The 21,345-nt window shown below is 35.7% G+C and overlaps 1 protein-coding gene across 2 annotated transcripts in view; it reads right to left on the bottom strand.

Moving 5' to 3' along the window:
• Positions 1-1,884: 1,884 nt before the first annotated feature.
• The window catches only part of LOC140141303 (E3 ubiquitin-protein ligase TRIM56-like), a 66,167-nt gene continuing 46,706 nt past the window's right edge, over positions 1,885-21,345 (bottom strand). Inside the window, exons 2-3 of one of the 2 annotated variants that reach the window (XM_072163130.1) lie at positions 8,515-8,639; positions 1,885-7,029 (exon numbers count right to left, since the gene is read on the bottom strand). In XM_072163130.1, coding sequence (XP_072019231.1) covers positions 5,117-7,018 — 1,902 coding nt within the window. In that variant the 5' untranslated portion in view covers positions 7,019-7,029; positions 8,515-8,639 and the 3' untranslated portion in view covers positions 1,885-5,116. The remainder of the gene's footprint in view (positions 7,030-8,514; positions 8,640-21,345) is intronic. The other variant, XM_072163128.1, reaches the window with a different exon arrangement.

The following is a 21,345-nucleotide window of genomic DNA, read 5'->3' as shown; positions in this document are numbered from 1 at the left end:
ATTGTGAATGCCTAACCACAAATCCCCAAGTATCCCCCTAGATGCACTTAACAATCAACAATTTCCATTTGACATACTAGGCAATAGCAATTTGATTTATCATAAAAATGTGCCACAGATTAATCCAACTGAATCTGGCCAGGAGGGACATTATTATAACCTAGTGAGCAATTTAGTGGTTTTGGCCCAAAACTTTGGTTATTCCTTCATGTAATTTTACACGAAATTAGGGTTAGGGTTAAGGTTAGTGTTAGTTTAGGGTTAGGATTAGGGTTATGATTAGGGTTAGGATTAGGGTTAGGATTAGGGTTAGAGTTAGGATTAGCTTACACAAAATAATTACATGAAGGATCGACCAAAACTTTTTAGACCACACTATAGCTATTTGCTATTGATACTGGTATTGATGAAGTAGCTATCTACTGCTGATTCTGGCATTGTTGAAGTAGCTATCTACTGAGGATACTGGTATTGATGAAATAGCTATCTACTGCTGATACTGGTATTGTTGAAGTAGCTATCTACTGCTGATAATGGTATTGTTGAAGTAGCTTTCTACTGCTGATACTGGTATTGTTGAAGTAGCTATCTACTGCTGATACTGGTATTGATGAAGTAGCTATCTACTGCTGATGCTGGTATTGACGAAGTAGCTATCTACTGCTGATTCTGGCATTGTTGAAGTAGCTATCTACTGAGGATACTGGTATTGATGAAATAGCTATCTACTGCTGATACTGGTATTGTTGAAGTAGCTATCTACTGCTGATACTGGTATTGTTGAAGTAGCTATCTACTGCTGATACTGGTATTGATGAAGTAGCTATCTACTGCTGATGCTGGTATTGACGAAGTAGCTATCTACTGCTGATTCTGGCATTGTTGAAGCAGCTATCTACTGAGGATACTGGTATTGATGAAATAGCTATCTACTGCTGATACTGGTATTGTTGAAGTAGCTATCTACTGCTGATAATGGTATTGTTGAAGTAGCTTTCTACTGCTGATACTGGTATTGTTGAAGTAGCTATCTACTGCTGATACTGGTATTGATGAAGTAGCTATCTACTGCTGATACTGGTATTGTTGAAGTACGGTAGCTATCTACTGCTGATACTGGTATTGTTGAAGTAGCTATCTACTGCTGATACTGGTATTGATGAAGTAGCTATCTACTGCTGATGCTGGTATTGATGAAGTAGCTATCTACTGCCGATTCTGGTATTGTTGAAGTAGCTATCTACTGAGGATACTGGTATTGATGAAATAGCTATCTACTGCTGATACTGGTATTGATGAAATAACTATCTACTGCTGATACTGGTATTGTTGAAGTAGCTATCTACTGCTGATAATAGTATTGTTGAAGTAGCTTTCTACTGCTGATACTGGTATTGTTGAAGTAGCTATCTACTGCTGATACTGGTATTGATGAAGTAGCTATCTACTGCTGATACTGGTATTGTTGAAGTACGGTAGCTATCTACTGAGGATACTGGTATTGTTGAAGTATCTATCTACTGCTGATACAGGTATTGATGAAGTAGCTATCTACTGCTGATACTGGTATTGATGAAATAACTATCTACTACCGATACTGGTATTGTTGAAGTAACTATCTACTGCTGATAATGATATTGTTGAAGTAACTATCTACTGCTGATACTGGTATTGTTGAAGTAACTATCTACTGTTGATACTGATATTGTTGAAGTAGCTTTCTACTGCTGATACTGGTATTGTTGAACTATCTATCTACTGCTAATACTGGTATTGATGAAGTAGCTATTGGTATTGTTGAAGTAGCTATCTACTGTTGATAATGGTTTTGTTGAAGTAGCTTTCTACTGCTGATACTGGTATTGATGAAGTAGCTATCTCGCTCATTCTACAAAATCCGGTGCCAATAGCCTTTTTTCCATTCTTTGGTCCGCAAACACTTTGTTGAGCATTTAGGGCATCAAATATGTTGTTTTTCTGGTAGAACTCAACGAGATCTACACGGACATATATAGTTTTCCATACTTTAAATGCTTTCTTCAGCCTGATTAACCCTTGCAAAGGGTCAAAAATCGCTAAAAATGCGTTTCCACTGCTCAAGTGTCACATCTGACCCTGAATATTTTTTTTTTTGAATAAATGCGATTTCTTTACATATTTGTTGTTTTTTAATTAGATAACGCACCATCATATTGTTTATCAACATTATTTTTTAGTGATAAAAACGTCTTTGTGTAATTCTAAATAAATTGCACTTTCCACCAAAACGCTGTCAGCTACGTTACCCCTTTTTAACACACGTTATTGGAAAGAAGTAAAACAGAGGTATCAATGTAATTTGCGGTTTTTGAAAGGAAACACTCATAGGTTTTTAAAAATCACAGTAAAAATCGTGATGCTGTAGCATTTGTGGCATAGAAATGTTGTAAACATTGAAATTTCGACCGACCATGTTAAGATTGGTGAGCTACGTTACCAGGATTCTACAGTATGCACTTGTATTACATGTACTTCCTAATAATATGTGAAAGCTACCAGTGGTCGAACCCCATTTATATTAGAATTAACCGACATAACGTTCTAACGTTCGCAAATCACATTAAAAACATTAAAAACCCACGAACTACGTTACTGTGAGCTACGTTACACACTCATTTACGCATCTTCAAAACTTCTATGAAATGGTGAAATCGGTTTTACATTTCACTCAAGTGATCGTTAGTTTGCTTTTTATGGCCTTGGATTGAGTAAAACCAGCCCATTTTGTAGTCGGTAACGTAGCTCACATTACATTGAGTTTTAGTGTTAAAAAACATCATGACTTCCTGAAAGAAAAATATGCAAGTGGTGTTGGCAATTTTTTACACCTGAAAGTAGTGATACATTTACTCTTAAAAAACACAAAAAGCAGGTGTTTTTGAACAACTTTTATTTTTTCAATTTTTATAGTGGATTGGCACCGGATTTTGTAGAATGAGCGATCTACTGTTGATACCAAATACTGATATTGTTGAAGTAGCTTTCTACTGCTGATACTGGTATTGTTGAAGTAACTATCTACTGCTGATACTGGTATTGGTGAAGTTTCCTACTATAAAGACCTAACTTTTGAGACGGTTTTTGAGATGGTTGATCAACCGTTGAGCCTGGTCCCATCAGGACTCAAGCGTGTCTCCACACGGAGCGACCGTTTAAACAAACAAACAAACAAACCAGGAATACGTGGTAACTTTGGAAAATTTCTTAGGTTTTCTGTGTTATAATTGGTTCCTTTTTTGTATCGACAATGACAAAAATTTAAGGGGTCTATGAATTTTTGATCGGGCCTGTTGGTCAGTTTCAACTTGTAATTATGGGGTCCAAAACAAAAAGTAAGGGTCCTGGACACACAGACGCACAAGAATGCGACACCTGAACAACACATATATGATGCGACCAAGCTAAATCAGTCGGAACTCGGAAATATTGATTTTGAGATATAGCCACACAAAGGAAATATTTTCTTTTGTTTCCTTCTGTTTTGGAAACTCTTTAATTGCTCATATCTTTGGAACAGGTTGTTCAATTTCAATGGGGTGTTTTGCAAAATGCAGCTTAGTAAATGATTTTTACTATCCTATAAGAAACTGAAAATTTAATATTTCCGAGTTCCGACTGATTTTGCTTGATCGCATCACATATGTGACCCCTCAGCACAACTGAGCCCGGATGTCGCCAGTGCCACTATTGAGATATGCTCCATCGAACTTAACAATAAACAATAGGAAACAAAGGATTTATTGACTGTTTTATTGATTTTTCACTACTTAAATGTCAAGTACTATAGACATGATATACATCATTTTGAAGCTAATTTCAAGCAGAATATTTTGGTTGAATATCTCAAAAATGATGATTGGCGACTTCAGGGCTCAGTTGTGCTGAGAGGTCACATATAGTAAATATTCATTAGAATAAAAAATAGGGTCATTATATTGCAGTCGATCAAATATGACTACAGTAATATAAACTGGCCTCAAAAAGAAACTTATAATTTTTCACAAGGTCATATCTTAAAATCCTCTCCATAAAAATGTACAAAATTGCACACAGGATTACTTCAATACTCTACTCTAAACACATGTCAGTAACCAAGCAGTTGTCCAACTGACACAACAGCAAAATGCACTGACATGGAACACCTTCCTGGACCAAAATTCTGAGATTGAGTTATATAAAATCAGAAACAAACGAAGTACTGTTATTCTGACATAATAATCTTATTCTGAAAGAAATTTTAATGAAGAGAATGGTTTTCTCAAAATACTCCCCAAATTATATGCGTATTTTACATAATTGTATTGTTCACTTAATTTCAATGATATCTGAATAAGATAATACATTGCTGTGTTTTATTTACTGATATAATAATCATTGTTTGCCATATACCCAGCAAACACAAACATGTTTTTAAACGTGTTACAATTGAAGACCTGAGCGCAAGAAGACCATAAGTCCACTTGGCCCCTCAACATGTATACACTAAACTTGCGTAGTTTTGTATAGTTTGGTAATATTTTATACATGTTCAGGGGCCAAAACAAATCTTTCACAACCTTTTATGATGTTTTCACCCTGGAACATGTATTAAACATTATAAAACCCTAAGAAACTATACTTAACTTTAGTGTATACATGTTGAGGGGCCAAGTGGACTTACGGTTTTCTTGCGCTCATGTCTACAATTGTGTTTTGATTTGTATCAGTCAGAACATTTTGATGACATTTAAAGGTAGGGATATAAAAAGTCATGAAAACGTTTTTAAAACGTTTTATATGAAAAATACTACAACATTTTATATTTCTTTTGCCGACTTTTTTCTCCTTCGGAGCCAAATTTTGTAATTTTCTTAATGCAAACTAAACTGGGGGAACGCTAACACGCAAAATCGCAATGAAATTATTTTTTACTAATAAAAGTGATTTTCTCTTTCTATCTTTCTTTCATTTTCTTCCTTCCTCTATTCCTTTGTTTTGTTAATTCCTTTCCATTTCCTCTTTTTTTACCTTTAATTTCCACATTTTCATTTTTCCTCCTTTGAATTCAGCTCAATTAATTCAAAACATACGGTATTTATTATTGGTTCTGCACTTTGAATATCTTTATACAGTAATCTTCCACAACAACCAATTGATTTTCATCATTCATCAATGCCAAACCTGCAGGCTTGCTTACATCCTTGGTGAGGCAACCAATGTAGGCACCTGTCTCAGCTGAGTAGCAATAGATAACACCTGATGAGGTGTTAGATATGTAGATTTCATTTGCTGAAGTGCAACACATGCCATATGGACTCCACCCTGAATCTTGTGGTGCTGTAAGGGTCTGGAGATGAACTCCGTTTTCGTTGAGAATATGAACATCAGTGTCCATGCCTCCTGATATGAAGATTTTGGCATCAAGAGATACCGTAATAAACACTGGGCTAATGGGCACCTTGAAGCTCGTGATGTGCGCCCCATCTAGATGATGCTTGCTGATGTATTTTTGTCTAGTCTCTCCAACTAGTAGATTGTTGTAGTTGTCAATTGCTAAGCCCCAATGCGTTGTATCTCGAGTATCTGATGACACATTGTCAGGTGATTTGGTTGGGAATTGATGCTTCTGGTTACCTTTCCCATCATAAATACTGACAGACGCTGAGAGGTTGGTTACTATCAGTTTACCATCTGAGCTGACTACAACATTCCATGGATTATCGGGTACCGTAATTGAAGATTTGAATTGACCATCCTTCTTGTATATCTTGACTGCTGAATCAGCCATATCCGCAACTGCAATATCTCCTTCCTGTGTTATCGCAACACCACGTCCATATTTCAGCTTCTCAGCCCCAACATCTCCAAATGATCTATCCAATTTCCAAAAACCAACCCCTTCTTTGCGTTGCTTGACTAACACGGAGCCCAGCTTTTGAGCAGTTTTCTGGCCTATATGAGCTGGTTTGAAGTGAACTGCTGCTTTCTGCTTATCAACAGATGCTAGTTTTACACCCCGTAGCTCAGTCAAGTTGGTTTTCAGGGATGTGTAGATTAGAGCCAAATCATAATCAGATCCTGTCTTCACCACTTCATTTGCCATCTGTAATGCCGTTTGGAGTCGTGTTTGCTGAATCATAATTTCATCCTTTTGAGCATCAAGCTGTTTCTTTCTATCAGATGCAGCTTTCGTCAACTCTCCCTTCAGTTGGTCTCTACTGTCTTCCAATAACTTCATAGCCTCGTTGAAAGACTCATCTATTCCAGCTTCTGCTGTGGCAGCATTTTCGACAAGTTGGTCTAAGACACTGTCAATCTCCTTCAGCGCATCGTCTGTTTTTATTTTTATTGTGTCACAACCCTGTATCAGTTGTTCGATTTCCTTCTTATGTCCCTTTGAAGCGCTCTCCAGGTTCACCAAATTATGACTCGATGCAGGATGGTCTACAACAGTGCAGTCACGGCATGTCAACACCCCACACGTTTCACAGTAGAAGCGCACCACCTGTTCTTCATGGATCTTACAATACTTCTTCTGAGATAGATTCCTAATATCTACCTTCCCTGACTTCAGATCTTCATATGGAATTACTTTATGATTGCTATAGATTTTGAGCTTACTATGCATAGCAATACAACCCCCACATATGAAACCTCCACACGCAGAACAATGTCCTTCAATTCGTTCATCAACAGCTCCACAGCTTGCACAAGGCACAGTGTCTCTTGATTGAAGCGTCATTGCAGTAGCCTGTCTATCCTTCAGTGTGTTGATAAAGAAGTTCGTTCTGAAAGCTTTAACACCATCACCTGGTATGGAAAAATCTTGGACGCAAATTGGACATCTTATTATATCTTTTTTACCTTCAGCCCACTGACTAAGACATTTCAGGCAAAAGGTATGGAGACATGGTAAAGCTTTAGGTTCTTCAATCGTACACAGGCAGATTCCACATTCTGTGAGGTCCTTGTTGTTAGATATAGGTTTGGATTCTGCCATGATGACGCAACCTTAAATAACAAATGAAAAACAAAAAGGAACCTTATTACGTAAGATAATTATGAAAATCTATTTCTAAAGAATTTCGCAAAACCTGTGGCGACGAAATGAAGGCTGAGAAACTGTAAATTGTTGCACCACCTTGTAAAGTAAATTAAATAATTAAAAAATAGACCAAGGGAATTTAAAGCCACAATGTACGATTTCTATCCGATTTTAATTATCTTATTCTTTACCCAAATTGCTGAAATAATATTAGTAATACCTGAGGGGAAGGGTTTCTGTCCATTTTTAGCTAAAATAACCAGGTTTAGTGAAAAATACCCCAATGACTATTTTGGCCGTTTAACATGGAGTTCTGGGGGGCGGAACTTAACGTCATAATTATGAATTGCTCTATTGACCTAAAAACACAACAAATGTGGCCGATTCCATTTAGGTGTAAGTTGGGACATTGTAAACATTACTAATATGGCAAATAATGAAGTTAAAAAAATTTACTAATTTCATATTATAAGATCGTACGTTATGACTTTAAATAACACAGTGAAGAACATGTACTTGTATCCACAGCTGTATAAGTTCACAATTATTTCTCTCCTACATCGGGTTTTTTTTTTTTTTTTTTTTTGGGGGGGGGCAGTGTGCATCACCCCCCCAGCAACTGGTTATATCAGATTACATCATACATGTATATTATTTGGAAGCATATGACTTATGTGGAGTGAATTTGTAAATTGGTCAACACACCCCAAAAATGTAATTTTTTCTTATGTTTTTCTTGCTTCTTATTTTTGTCTATATTTCTATTTCATTATTGCTGATTTTCGGCTGATTGGATTAGGTCATGTCACCTATTGCACTTAAACTCGGAAGTGAAGTTTGTTAAAGGTACCGCTGTCCTGGGTTTCGTTTTAATATCATTGAGGTATCTAGGACTTCTTGTTTTTTCGGAGAAGAGCAGATAAGGCAACTACTAGTATTTGATTATGTTTCTACATGTTTATACTGCATCCTTTGAAAATTTCAGAAAATTTGAAAGAAAGTGGCCTTTATATTAATAACATTTGAGGTTATTGCGTCCTAAAAGGGCATATTATCCAAACGATTTCATGTAAACACAATAATTTTTAGAAAAACGGCCTTAAGATTTATAAACGCCCCTTTCTTTTACACCCACATTTTGCATACGGTGTAGATTCAATATCTGGAATGTAATGCAAGTGATGTCTTCGCTGATCTTCTAAATTCAGTTATAAAATATCCACTCTGACCAAGGTGGGTAAGAAATGAATGTAAACATACAGTCGGGTAATCATGACATGATTGACTTATTTCAGTGCATTGTCTTCAATGTATGATTTATTTTGTATTACGTAAAATTAAAATGACCGGAAAATGATGTTCATTTTTTTAAAAATCTGGTTAACCAAAAGCATATATTTTTATGTCAATTTATTATTGATTGATTGATTGATATATTGTGGTGCTCTTACCTTTTCCATTTGATTCCAACTGTACATAAACCACACTGATAACATAGATTTGATGATGGAAGTGAAACAGCTCAGCAACAATAAAATACCTTCTTGATATATCTTCCTTCGGTAGTTCTACACATCTACAGAAACAAAAACAATATGTTGGTTATTGCTTTATCATCCTTGAAAATAAACAGGTATGATAGTGGCAAGGGTAGCGCTAGGCTGCATTTTGGGGTCCCGGACTCGCCAAAATACAGTTCGGACCCCCTATTTTTAAATTTTCTGCAAGTTAAGGGGTCCCCGCAAACCCCAGTTTTTCAATCAAGCGCTACTATACTGCACACATACCATAATATGCTGCATTTGTACAACTCAGACTCACTAAACTCTACTAGGGACCCCTTACTTTTTTATTTTCTGAAAGTTCTGGGGTCCCTGCAGACTCGAGAGTGTTTTGTTCTAGCGCTACCCTAGATAGTGGACAATGGGCATCTCCGTTGCGTTGAGGGCAGTATTATATTATAAACCATTGATCAATGATGAAGGAGTAGGTCTATGTTACCGTACAGTAGCACAAATGGTACTCATGGTTTAATAGAAGGTTGTGGGTTCAAACCCCAGCGGCACCATCATGTTGCGACGTGTGCATTAACCTCTATGTGGCAAAAGTTTATGTAAACATATTCTTGTTTAAAGGCTCTGACACGTTGTTAAAAGGTTTCGGGCTCGAATCCCAGCAGTGCCATGTGTTGTGATGTGACAAGGACTTGAATTCTAGATGGCAATAGCCATTGTGAACAAATAATTTGTGTTCTTTTTAGAGACAATGTGTTCTTTCTGCAGACTATGCCAAAAGCAATTGATCAATTAACGTGCAAAATAGCACACATCTTACAGACTGAAAATAGTAATGGCCCTGTTGATGCGGCTCATATCTAAATATTATGCGACTTCATAAAATTTCATAATTTGATATCATTTAAGGGATCTAGAATGAGCGTTTATAGGCGTTTCGACAGTATTTTTGTGGGACATGAGAGCACCTCAAGCGTATCGAATTGCATTCTGAATACTGAAGCATGTCTTTCTGATATCAAATAATTTTCATTTTTGAAATTCACGATATAATACAAATTTTATGACAAATTATTAAAATTTGATATTTTTCAAATTTTTGATATATAACAGTCCTCGAAATAAATTTTATAAATCTAATGGTATATTCTTAAAGTGTATGTAGCTGGGAGGAAAAGCCGACGATCAATTGAAAATTTTGACCTTTCATATTGAAGATATGGATTTTTTTCCCAAAAAGACCTATTTTTTTTGTGTGTGTTTTGGGAAAAAATCCATATCTTCAATACTGAAAAGGTCAAAATTTTCAATTGATCGTCGGGTTTTTCATCCCACCTACATACACTTTAAGTATAAAGCATCAGATTTATAAAGTTTACTTCAAGTACTTTTAAATATCAAAAATATCAATTTTTAATGATTTACCATAAAATGTGTATTACATTGCTAATTTCAAAAAATCAAAATTATTTGATATCATCAGGACATTCTTCATATTCAGAATGCAATTCGATATGTCTGATGTGCTTTAATGTCCCACAATAAATACTGTCCAAACGTTCATTCCCTTAAAAGAAATACAGTGGAAACTTTTGAGATATTGTCAAATGAGTCAGAAAAAGAAGCCTACTTTTATACATTATTTTTTCAATGGGATAGTGGTAAGTGATATAAGTTTCACATGCAAGATATTGATTGATGTCAATATAATTATTACATGGTTGGTATACACACCACAATGACATTTAATTAGTAAGGGTGATATAAACGCTATCTGCCCACTGGTTACCAATCGTCGCGTGACTGTCAAAGCATGAACGTACTACCATTAGCGACCATTGACATGGTCAAATTTATCATATTATTGTTCAAGAATAAAATATGCTGAACAACCTGCAAGTGTTGTGTAACAAATAGTAAAAATTGTAATTGTATCTGCCTAACAGGATCCACAACTTTAAATATGTTCCCCGAAACATGTTTTGAAATAATTAAATCTAATTTTCTCTCCAAATGTAAAAATGCATGTGTAGCCTTATTCGTTGTACACATCTGATTCTGGACCATTTCACACAAACGATTTATAGCATCATGCTTCCAATCACAACTTGGTTTAATCATGGAAGTGGTTTAATTGTGTAGAAAAACAGAGGCCCTTTTAAAGGTTGCATCTGAGTCAATAGGAGTCAACTCTCAAACAATACAGGCATATTCTTGTGTTTGATAAAGCCTTAATTTCCGTCAAATTTTAATTTTGTTATTCTTTATTCAAAATGTTGGAATAATATTAGTAATAACTGACGGGAAGGGTTGGAGTCCATTTTAAGTTGAAATAACAAGGTAAAATAAAATAAACCCCACTGGTTATTTTGGCCAATTGATATGCAGTTCTATGGGAGGACATATTATCATAATTGTTAAATTTAATATGATAATATGTCGAACTTTGCTCTGTAGACCTACAAAGACAACAAATTTGGCCGATTCCATTTAGGTGTAAGTTGGGACATGTGTAAACATTACAAATAGGCCAAAAAATCAGGTTTGAAAAAAATTAACCAATTTCATATTATAAGATCGTACATTATGGCTTTAAGGAAAGTTGATGCCTATAGACGAATCCAACGAGCCAAGTCATGGTCAGGATTTGGTCGGCCATTTTTGGGTAGCCGCTAGCACCATCCTGGTGTTTTTAGCGCCCCATTGTGCAAATAAAAGCCGCCTAACACCTAGAGAAGATGCAAGGACGAGGATGGTTAATAGAATAATATATACTATAGAGATAATTCCGCAGGTAATCCCGTCGCATCTATTCATACATAGTCCTTTTGTTCGCAAGTACATCCATTTGTAGCGTTTGGTGTATGAGACCGCCATGGTTGATCAATTTCCAATGTTTCTATAATTAAAGGTCCGTGACCCGATCGACAGCATCATCCCCCCGATTTTTCTCATTTTTTTTCTAGGGTCTGTGGTTTTTGGTATCATTTAATAAATTATATTTTTCTCATTACCATCCTGAAATTTGACGATCCAATTTGATGTATTTTCGGAGAAATCAAGAAACAAACAGGCTATACTGGTAACCAGCTTCGACATTCTGGGTAGGAAAAATGATTCCGTGAATAGGAGCCGTGTTACTCCCATGCCAATTGCATTTAACGAAATAGGTCCGAATCAATGAGGCGCTATAATGATAAACGCTTAAAACAAAAATAAAGAAATACATAAGGGATGAAATAAATACAAAACAAGACCTTATCTTGTTAAGTATGATACGAGGAATATGAAAAAAATATGAGAAAAATGTCCCCACTATAAAATTAATTAATAAATTAATTAAAATATTATAAAAATCCCATTTTTCATTAAAACAGTTCCTAAAATGAAAGATAAGTGTAAAATGTACCGGGGTGCGTGATGATAATATACAAAATTAAAAGGAAATGTATCAGGGTCAAATAAAAATAAAAAGAATGAGATATTTTGTCACAAGAAATATGAGCGTAGTGGTATGGCGAAGCACTCGACGGGAGTGTTGTTTCTGGATGCCGGACCACAATGCAATTCATGGTACCAACGTATTGGCTTACTAATTGTGCTAATTATTCACTTTTACGCTGAAAATATTCTCGTTTTCTCACATAGATGCATAAAGGGGACAATATTTGAAATTGTATGTAAGTTTGAAGACAATCCATATCCTAAACTGATAGGGTTACCCCCCTTTAATTTGTTGGAAAGTATTATTATTAGTAGTAAATATATGCCTATAAGTTTATGATTTTTAGCATTTTTTCAGAGAAGTGATGATTATTGATCATTTTTATTTAGTTTTTTTCTGTATTTTCGGTGGTTTCCTGACGCCTGATAACCAAGATATTCTGGTACAAGCACTACAAGCAGGTTGCACTCATCACCTGTGTATGTCTGCAATCATAGATTGAATACAATACTGCTTTTTTCAAAGATACTTATCGTACAGGTGCGAGCGATCAGAATGATATGGTTCAATGCATAGATACCACGTGTAGTTAATCCGATTATTATGTCACTTCAACAGCGAATAGACCATGTAGAAGCTGTGTGTTTTGCCGAAGGGAGGGCCTATTGTGTTGTAAACTTTAATCATTCTTTTGTCTACCTGTGTTTTCACGGAAGGTGTAAAACGGGTGATGTAGTGCAGTTTAAAATTTCCGCCAAGGCCGAATCATTTCACATTTTGGGTGCATTGTAGCCGACGGCTACCCAACTAAAGGCTGCTAGTCAGGTACTGCAGGTGTAGGAATGCGTGGATTTGGATTCGTCTATATGGACTCAGGTGCAACATAGTGGTGCAAGAGGCAGGAATCACTTAGTCCTCTCTCGTTATCTAAAAGGCTGGAGCAAATATTGTGACATCCAAAAAAGGATTGTCAAGATGCAAGTATTACAAAATGACATTTGCTGAAAGACTTCTAAATTTGTAAAAATTGACTAAGTTGTGCATCTTGACATACAGCTGGACATAGACTAGGGATGGAGTATCGAGAACTGCGAGTCATAACCCAATATCTCCTCTTAAAATTATGGGTCATTGTCGAGTTCTGTCGGGAAGATCATTTAAAACAAACTTTTAAAATGGCCTCTTGTTAAATGAAGCTATAAATTCATGGTCAGATGTGTAGGCCTATTACAAAATACAAATAATACAGCATAGATTTTTTTAAATTCTTATATTTTCTATATAGTGCTGCGTTTTGGTGCTGTGTTTGAAATTCAGCATGATTTTTTTTTTAATTCCTAAGTTTTATAAACATCAATGCCGCATCAATGCCTTATTTCCAAAATACAGTACCAAAACACAGCACTATAATAGAAAACATAAGAATTAAAAATCCCAAGATGTATTTCCGAATACAGCACACAAACACAGCACTATATAAATACAAAACATAAGAATTAAAAATCTTCAAGATGTATTACCAAACACAGCACCAAAACACAGCACTAATTATATATTATACTATAAAACATAAGAATTAAAAATTAAAAAAATTCTGTCCCTAAATCCGGCATAGGACACGCAACACGGACGTACGAGGCTGGCGAAGATACAGGGCTGACAGCCCCATTCACAATACACGGTTAGCGATTATAAATGGACAATTAACATACTTGCAGTGGGGTACTTTGCAGAACCCCAACGGTTTTAGAGTAAGATAATTTTGCTTTGACACCACATAACAAATTTAGAATTGTTTGTGAAGATTTCATTATGTGTTAATCCAATGGCGACGTCAAAAATAGCGATATCGCATCCACCATCATCTGCCTAAATCGTGCAGCACAGGTTTTTATTTCCCCATGCATTGGGGAAACAAAAGTTGTGGATCCTATGAGTAGACATGGAATTTAATATCCGATTCCGAGTGTCTGGGTAAGTTTATAAAACATGTAGCAGGAGACTAGCATTCAATGATGTGTATCAGGATCATTACCATGTGACCGATGCAATTGATGATACCTGGATTGCAAATGTGAATGATAATATTGGTTTTACTTAAACTTACCTAGACTCGCTGAGTCTCATGGACGCCGTTCCTATGTCCATCAGACTCGTATTTCCCATTTTGGATGTCAATGGGAAATACACACTTAACGATTTTGCCGGTTAGAAACTTGAAAAAAATCTTTAAAATTTCATCAATGTATATAAAAGTGGTACCAACCGTATTGTGCTTGCTAATTTAAGACTCGGTTGAAACAAAATTAAGGATCGAAAGCATTTTAGTGTCCAAAAAGGCAAAATTATCGTCAAAGTTCTGCCGAAATCGGCACCCTTGCGAAGGGTTCAGAATTCGAATCGGGAACGAAAATATCCGATCTTTGCGATCAAAAACACAAAATTACAACTTTAAACATACTATTGGCAAAAGACATTATTGCCAAACAATACAGAATAGAAAATTTGACATCATTTTCTCAAAATATTGAAAAAAATTGCTCACTAGACATCGAAAAAGTACGCAATCCAATTCCCGTTCAAACGCGTGGGAAACTGAAAGTGCGATAATCGTGACTAAACTTACCCGTTTGGTGTTGCATATCTAGCAAGGATATAAGACGAAATTGATGCAAACAAAATGACAACACAACCACAAAATACTGGAAATCCCCGACACTGTTGTAATTCCGTTATTCACAACCCGTAGTCCTATGACCTAAAGGGCGCACACCACTATTATCACCACAGGTTTTGATTCTCCTGCTGACTTCACTGAGACTGAGTATGAGTCGCATTGTTTTTCGCGGGTCATTTGATTGGTAGGCTTATCACTCTTACCATCAAATCACTACAAGACGGTAAAGGTAATATATGTATAGAATAATATATAGTATTTGAAAAGTCATCAAGTTACTGTGGAATGAAAAATAAAACAGACAGTACCTATAGGCCCCCTAGTACTCGATTTGTTTTTGGGTGGGGTGTAGATTTGTTGTAAGTAGGAGAATGAATAGAACGGTCGATGGGCGTAGAACGATAGTCGCATCAAGAAGCGCAAGCATAACGGCATGGGGTCCAGAAGCTCACATGGCCCATCAGGGGTCATGGGCCCAGTTTAAGGGAGAATAGTTTCAGTTTGTACTATTTGTGATGTGAAGTTCAGAGCTTTCAGGAGATAGATGACACATAAACACAAAACGTCATTGAATCCTATGAAATCCTACTGACCATGTAACTCTTTGCTACGTAACATACCGTAGTCTACTATAGATATCGCAAATAGTGCAAACTGTTCTTTTCCTGAAACCACTAAGCCATTTGCCGTTTGAACCCTGCACTCATAGAAATGACTTGTTCGCCTTGTTGGCGCAATTCAAACGGAGTAAGTTTGGACAACTCAAAAATAGTGTAAAAGTTGCCAACACTAAATTCATTTTAGTTATCCGAACTTAAAAAATGCTGAAAAAGCTCAAAAAGTTCTGTCAACTAATCAACTTTGTTGGCATTACTTAAACAGTTTTTTAAGTAGCGTCAACTTTTTAAGTAATGCCAACTTCTGAATTGAAGTTCAGGGAACTTAGAAAAATAAACAAGGTTCAAAGAACCAATTAGTTGAGTTATTGTAACTCAACAAGTGATGTAACTCGTTCATATTAAGTTACTGGTACTTATTGTTTTGCGTTATCAGCTGCGTTATTCCAATTTGGTACTTGGTTACTTAATTCACGTAATTGGATCATTTTCTGCACAATTAGCAGTATTCAAATATTTATTTTTGTAACCAGTGCAAAATTTTGTATACTATAGCACACCTCTAGAAAATTATCCTAGGCTAGTTTCACTTTCTGAGTTGTAACAACTCAATAAAGTAAGTGCCAATGAGTGTGACCAACATAATGATATCGAGTCAGCGTTACTCAAAATTGTACGCGTTGGCATTATACTCGGAAAGTTGACGCAACGACTTACATTAACTTACTGAGTAATGCCAACGAACAATTTCTATGAGTGTGTACACACAATCCGTTAAACTTCTAAACGCTATGTCCTACGCGCACAAACCTTACATTTCTGGGATCCAAATAAATTATGTGATATGTTTACTGAAAACTGAGATCGGGTTTGGAAAATCTATAATTATGTAAATTGATATACAAATCGGGGTTTATGTATAAGCTAGAGTATGGGAAAGTGGACTACAGAGAAGTCTATATCGTAGCTAGGGTAGTAGCCTACACGTCACGAAATAAAATGCTTCGTTGTTTGCATAGGGCTAATTACCTATTTAATTGTTATGCATGTGGACATAATAAAGTACCAACAATTCCATAGTTCCCTATAGCTTTTATTATTTTCCCCTCGTGCGCTTATGTTTGTGTGCAGGGGGAACCAGATATAAAAATACTAGTTTGCGTCTGATGTCACCTGTCAATCAAACTCAGAAACGACGAGTAGTCGTTATAATCGAGTCTCTGAACGCGGCGGTGAAGTAGAGTGTACTAATGTTAATTCAATGCATTGAAATCGAATTGAATTGAAATGAAATTTGGGCGATTTTCATTTCAATGCATTGGAATTGAATTGGAATCGAAATGAGTGGGCTTGGGCATGAATTGAATTGGATTGGAATTGAAATCATCGTGAGCAATGAAGAATTGAATTGGATTGGAATTGAAATCAAGTTGAGTGATGAAGAATGAAGTGGAATTGAAATGAAATTCAGCTTTGATTTCAATTCAGCATTTCAATTCACAAGCAGATGTCTGTGATTCCAGATCATTCCACCTGTAAAAAGTACCCTTCCCCCATGAAGTTCTGCTCTGTTTAAACAAGCAAACTGTTTTCCCTAAACATGATAAATAAAAAGAAACAGTGGTCACCATAAACTGGTACAAAACATAAACATAAAGTGTTACAAAACATATTGCAACTAAGTAATCTGGAAAGCTTTCATTTAAAAATGATAGCATAAAATACACGTATATTGAAGAAAATTAGAAGTATTATGATATCATTTCTCACACACAGGTATAGTTAAACTTTTTGAGACTTTCTTGGAATTCTTCTTAATCTTTCTTTAGAAGAATATCAACTGTCTCTCTTGTCATGTGGAAAATTAGGGCCTATAGGTTCTATGTTCATAAAGACACTAATATCTTCTAACATGATGCAAATTGATTCTTAGCATTCCCAATCTTTTAAATTGCTTGATATGATCGATAATGTGAGTATGAGACCCCCCCAACTTGCCAAAGATCTCAAACTTTTGGCACTGATCATAAAGCCCTTATTTTTCTCAAGCTCCTAATTTTTATGCTCAAATGTCATTGTACATTTGAACAAATTTTGAGAAAACCATTAAAGAAAATGCTTAGGCCTATATCTTTGACAGCTTTTTCACACTTTTCAAAAGTACAAGGATTTTGGGTGTAACAAGTAGGGGCTATGTAATAGTATCAAAACCTTGATTTTTGACATCTTTGAGGTCAGTGTGGGGACAGGGTCCCATTATCAATCATACCACACACCTTAAGTTTAGAAAATGATGTGCATGGTGGACAAGAAGTTAGGACAAATATTAGGAAGTCAGTCACCTAAGAACTAAGAAGTTCCAAAGTTTCATAAAAATAGGACCCAGAGGTCAAGGATCACTCGCATTGTTTGAATGTGAAAAGTGAGTATAATTGGTATAACATTTAAAACATGCACTGCAAAAACAGCGTCTAAATGTTAAACACCATTCTAGACACCATCTTGTCCTCGATTTGTAAACATTGCTATTTGCTAAACATGTTTAGTAATTTGATTTTGATGCCTTGTGTTTAAAATTAATATTAAACACTTAATGTTTTGAAGTTTGACATTTGTGTTTAGATTTTATATGTGTTTACAAATCGAGGACAAAAAAGTGTTCAATCTCTAGACACAGTTTTTGCAGTGTGCCTTTGGTAAATTAACACAAACTGCAACTGTATTGGAATTGGAATTGAATTGGAATTGAAATGAATGCTCAGAATTGAATTGAAATGGATTAGCTGTTAATTTCACTGCATTGGATTGGAATTGAATTGAAATGATTTTGAAATTGACAAATTGAATTGGAATCGAATTGAATTAATTCTAAAGCAAGGTGGATTGAATTGGAATTGAATAGGAAGACTCTAGGTATAGAAAGAATTGAATTTGAATAGAATTGAAATCAATTTTCTGGAGTGAAATAACAATAGAGTGTACTATGGTTAACTCTGCACCTTCAAACATACAAACCGTCTCAAAAGTTAGGTCTCAATAATTAGGACACATTTTTTTGATGAGGGTATCATGTCAACAATGCCTTGAAAAGCTGTTGCATTTTGCTTTGTATAAGTACTGTAATTGACATTTTCTGTGATTCTTTTTTACGATGAAAGCATCAGATGAATCAACCTTCTTTTTGCGCGCTACTAACCAATCAAGGGTCACAGGAATTTTGATTGACAGTGACGTCAGATGCTGTCAAATTAGTCTTCTAAATTCAGTCTCAGATTCTAGGGAACCAACCTAACTATCTTATTATGCTACCCCTTGCACACTAAGGGACATTTTGACCCTGTATGTATACAGTAGTATTAGGGAACGTTCATAAATACTTTGGTAGGGGGGCTGGAAAATTTTGATTTCGGTATGTCAAAACTTTTTTGACCCCCCCTCTGTCTGTATGTTAAACTTTTAGAACCCCCCCTCTTTATGGACTGAAAACTTTTTGGACCCCCCCCTTTTGTATACACCCAAACTTTTTACCCCCCCCACACACACACATAATGAAGGTATACTAGTACTTAATATAATCCGCACTTGTTTCCACTATAAGTAATGCTTTATTTTACTAGTATAGTGGATTAAACGTATACAGTTTGAACCTCAGTGTTACAAATTCAAGCAAACAGATCCGCAATAAATTTCTCATTTATCAGTGTCACTCTTACAGGCCTTATGTCTATAGGCCTAAATTGTCAGGACATCATAAAATATGAATAAATTGCTTTCAAATAAGGTCTCAAAAGTTATTGCACGGATGTATCAGGGGTGGATCCAGCTTTCTTGGTGTGGTGTGGGGGCAAATAAAATTTTGGGGCACAGACGAAAAACAATTGCAGTTGCTTTACATACATATATACCGGAGCTTTAAAAAAATGCTTTACTGGATGTGCGCGCGTAGCGCGCAAAAAAATTGTATTTTACTCTATTTACACCTATGATCGGGATGAAAAGGGCTTTATTGTGACAACTTTTAGACCCCCCCCTTTATGGGTGTCAAAACTTTCTTGACCCCCCCCTTTTGCCACGTTAAAAACTTTTTTCCCCCCCCCTTTTTGGAAGGTCAAAACTTTTTGACCCCCCCTACAAATTTTCCAGCCCCCCCACCAAGGTATTTATGAACGTTCCCTTAGTAATATCATTTTGACCCTGAAGTCAATTTGGGCTATAAGGTGAAAAAGAATCAATCAATGGAAAAAAGGGTCAACTCCATAGCATTTGATACTTTTTCAAAAAAAGGGTAATTTATTTTTTCTATATTGCAGTTAAATTTAACTTGAGTACAGGGTGTACCAAAAGTCTCGACACCATTTTAAACGTTCATAACTCTAGTATACAACAAGCGACAACAAAGATGAAGGTATCGTTGCACAGAAAAAAATCGTGCAATTATTATTGTGACACCAAAATTGACATATAAACCCACTAACAAAATAAACAGTCTACATGTACGGTGAAACAGTTGGGCATATTACACACAAAACCATACAATAAGTTTACAGTACATCTCCGGATCCCAAGTATCCACCTCCTTCTCTCAACTTCTAAACCAATATCTCCCATTCAATTCCATTGCCATATCAAACAGTTTCCTATTATAAAAAATAGACTATATACAACACTATACTGCACCAAGAAATGTGGACTTATGCTTTGATTTTATTACGAATTTAAGCCAGTGAAAGCCATCTTCTGAAGTTGTGTAATATTCCATCCTTCAATTCTCTGTTCTGTCACAAGAAGCTACAAGACTCCTGCACCAGGACTGTAAGAACAAAATTTTATAATAATTCGCAGTGGATGATGGAAGACGGGCGGGGAGGTGAACATTGAAACATACATTACGTGTCGTTCTTCATAGTTTAACTGCAAACCGAAGTGTTTCAAAGTCAAGGCAATATTCTAAACATCAATTGTCACATTCGATCTTCAGTTGGTGCTTCATCATCAGTGTGATCAGGGCCAATGCTGATACTATTTGAATTGTTACGTTGGAAATTCTATGAAGAAATAATTTGAATTTATCATCATCAACCATATCATAACAGAATAAGTTAAGATTTTTGTTCGAAATTTTATTAGAAAAGAAGGTGAAGCGCATAGTCTAAAATCGATTTCATAATTCTCAACCAGAAACGCAAATTTTTGGTTACCAATATTGGCATGCCGCATTTGAGTTGTATTGTTCATTGGTCATGTATATCTTATGAACGAAGGGAAATGTATCATGTTTGGTATCCAAATAAATACACGCCACTCAAATTGCTTATTTTTCATGACGAACAATTTTTTAGATGACGAACAATTTGAGACCATTTTCTTTCGGAGCATTTTCAGTTTTTGACCCCTGTGTGGCCAAACCTCACCACCCACTAATTTTAACCATTCAGCTTATAACTCAAGAACGATCTGTCGCAGATAGGTTAAACTATACTTGCTTTGAATCGATCTACTTTGGCGCGGTTTTGGACAAAATCTGAGTTATTTTGAAATAATTTCAATCCTATTATATGAAATTTGACCCGTGTTGACCCCTAGGGACACTTTTTGAATTTTTAAACATTTCTACGCATGTTTTCTGATCTAGAAACGTTGATTGGAAGTATATATTTTTGAGGGTGCACGCTTGGCCCTTCTTCCAACTAAACTATATATATGTACGTAAATTTTTAAAATGCATAAAAGCTCCAAAACCTTAAACATGTTAAATTGCTGAAATTCAACGAACTCCCTCATTTTTGTTGCCATTACATCGACCATGTTCATAATTTTTCATCTTTTGAATATGACTAATAATATTAAAGAAGTCATCGCAAGGAATTGGTAAAGCCCATATCTGGGTATCCGTGGTGCAAGATATTCACGAGTTATACTAGTGTAAAGACTCAATTGAGGAATAAAGCAGCTTACAGAATAAAGCTGTATATCCTGCAACATGTTCAACAGCAGATTTCTGTGCTAAGCTACACAAAGGATAAATCCAT

The sequence above is a fragment of the Amphiura filiformis genome, chromosome 19 (genome assembly GCF_039555335.1).
Source record: "Amphiura filiformis chromosome 19, Afil_fr2py, whole genome shotgun sequence".
NCBI classification, from domain to species: Eukaryota; Metazoa; Echinodermata; class Ophiuroidea; order Amphilepidida; family Amphiuridae; genus Amphiura; species Amphiura filiformis.
The sequence above is the reverse complement of the archived record's forward strand: the minus strand, read 5'-3'. Positions and strand labels throughout refer to the sequence as shown.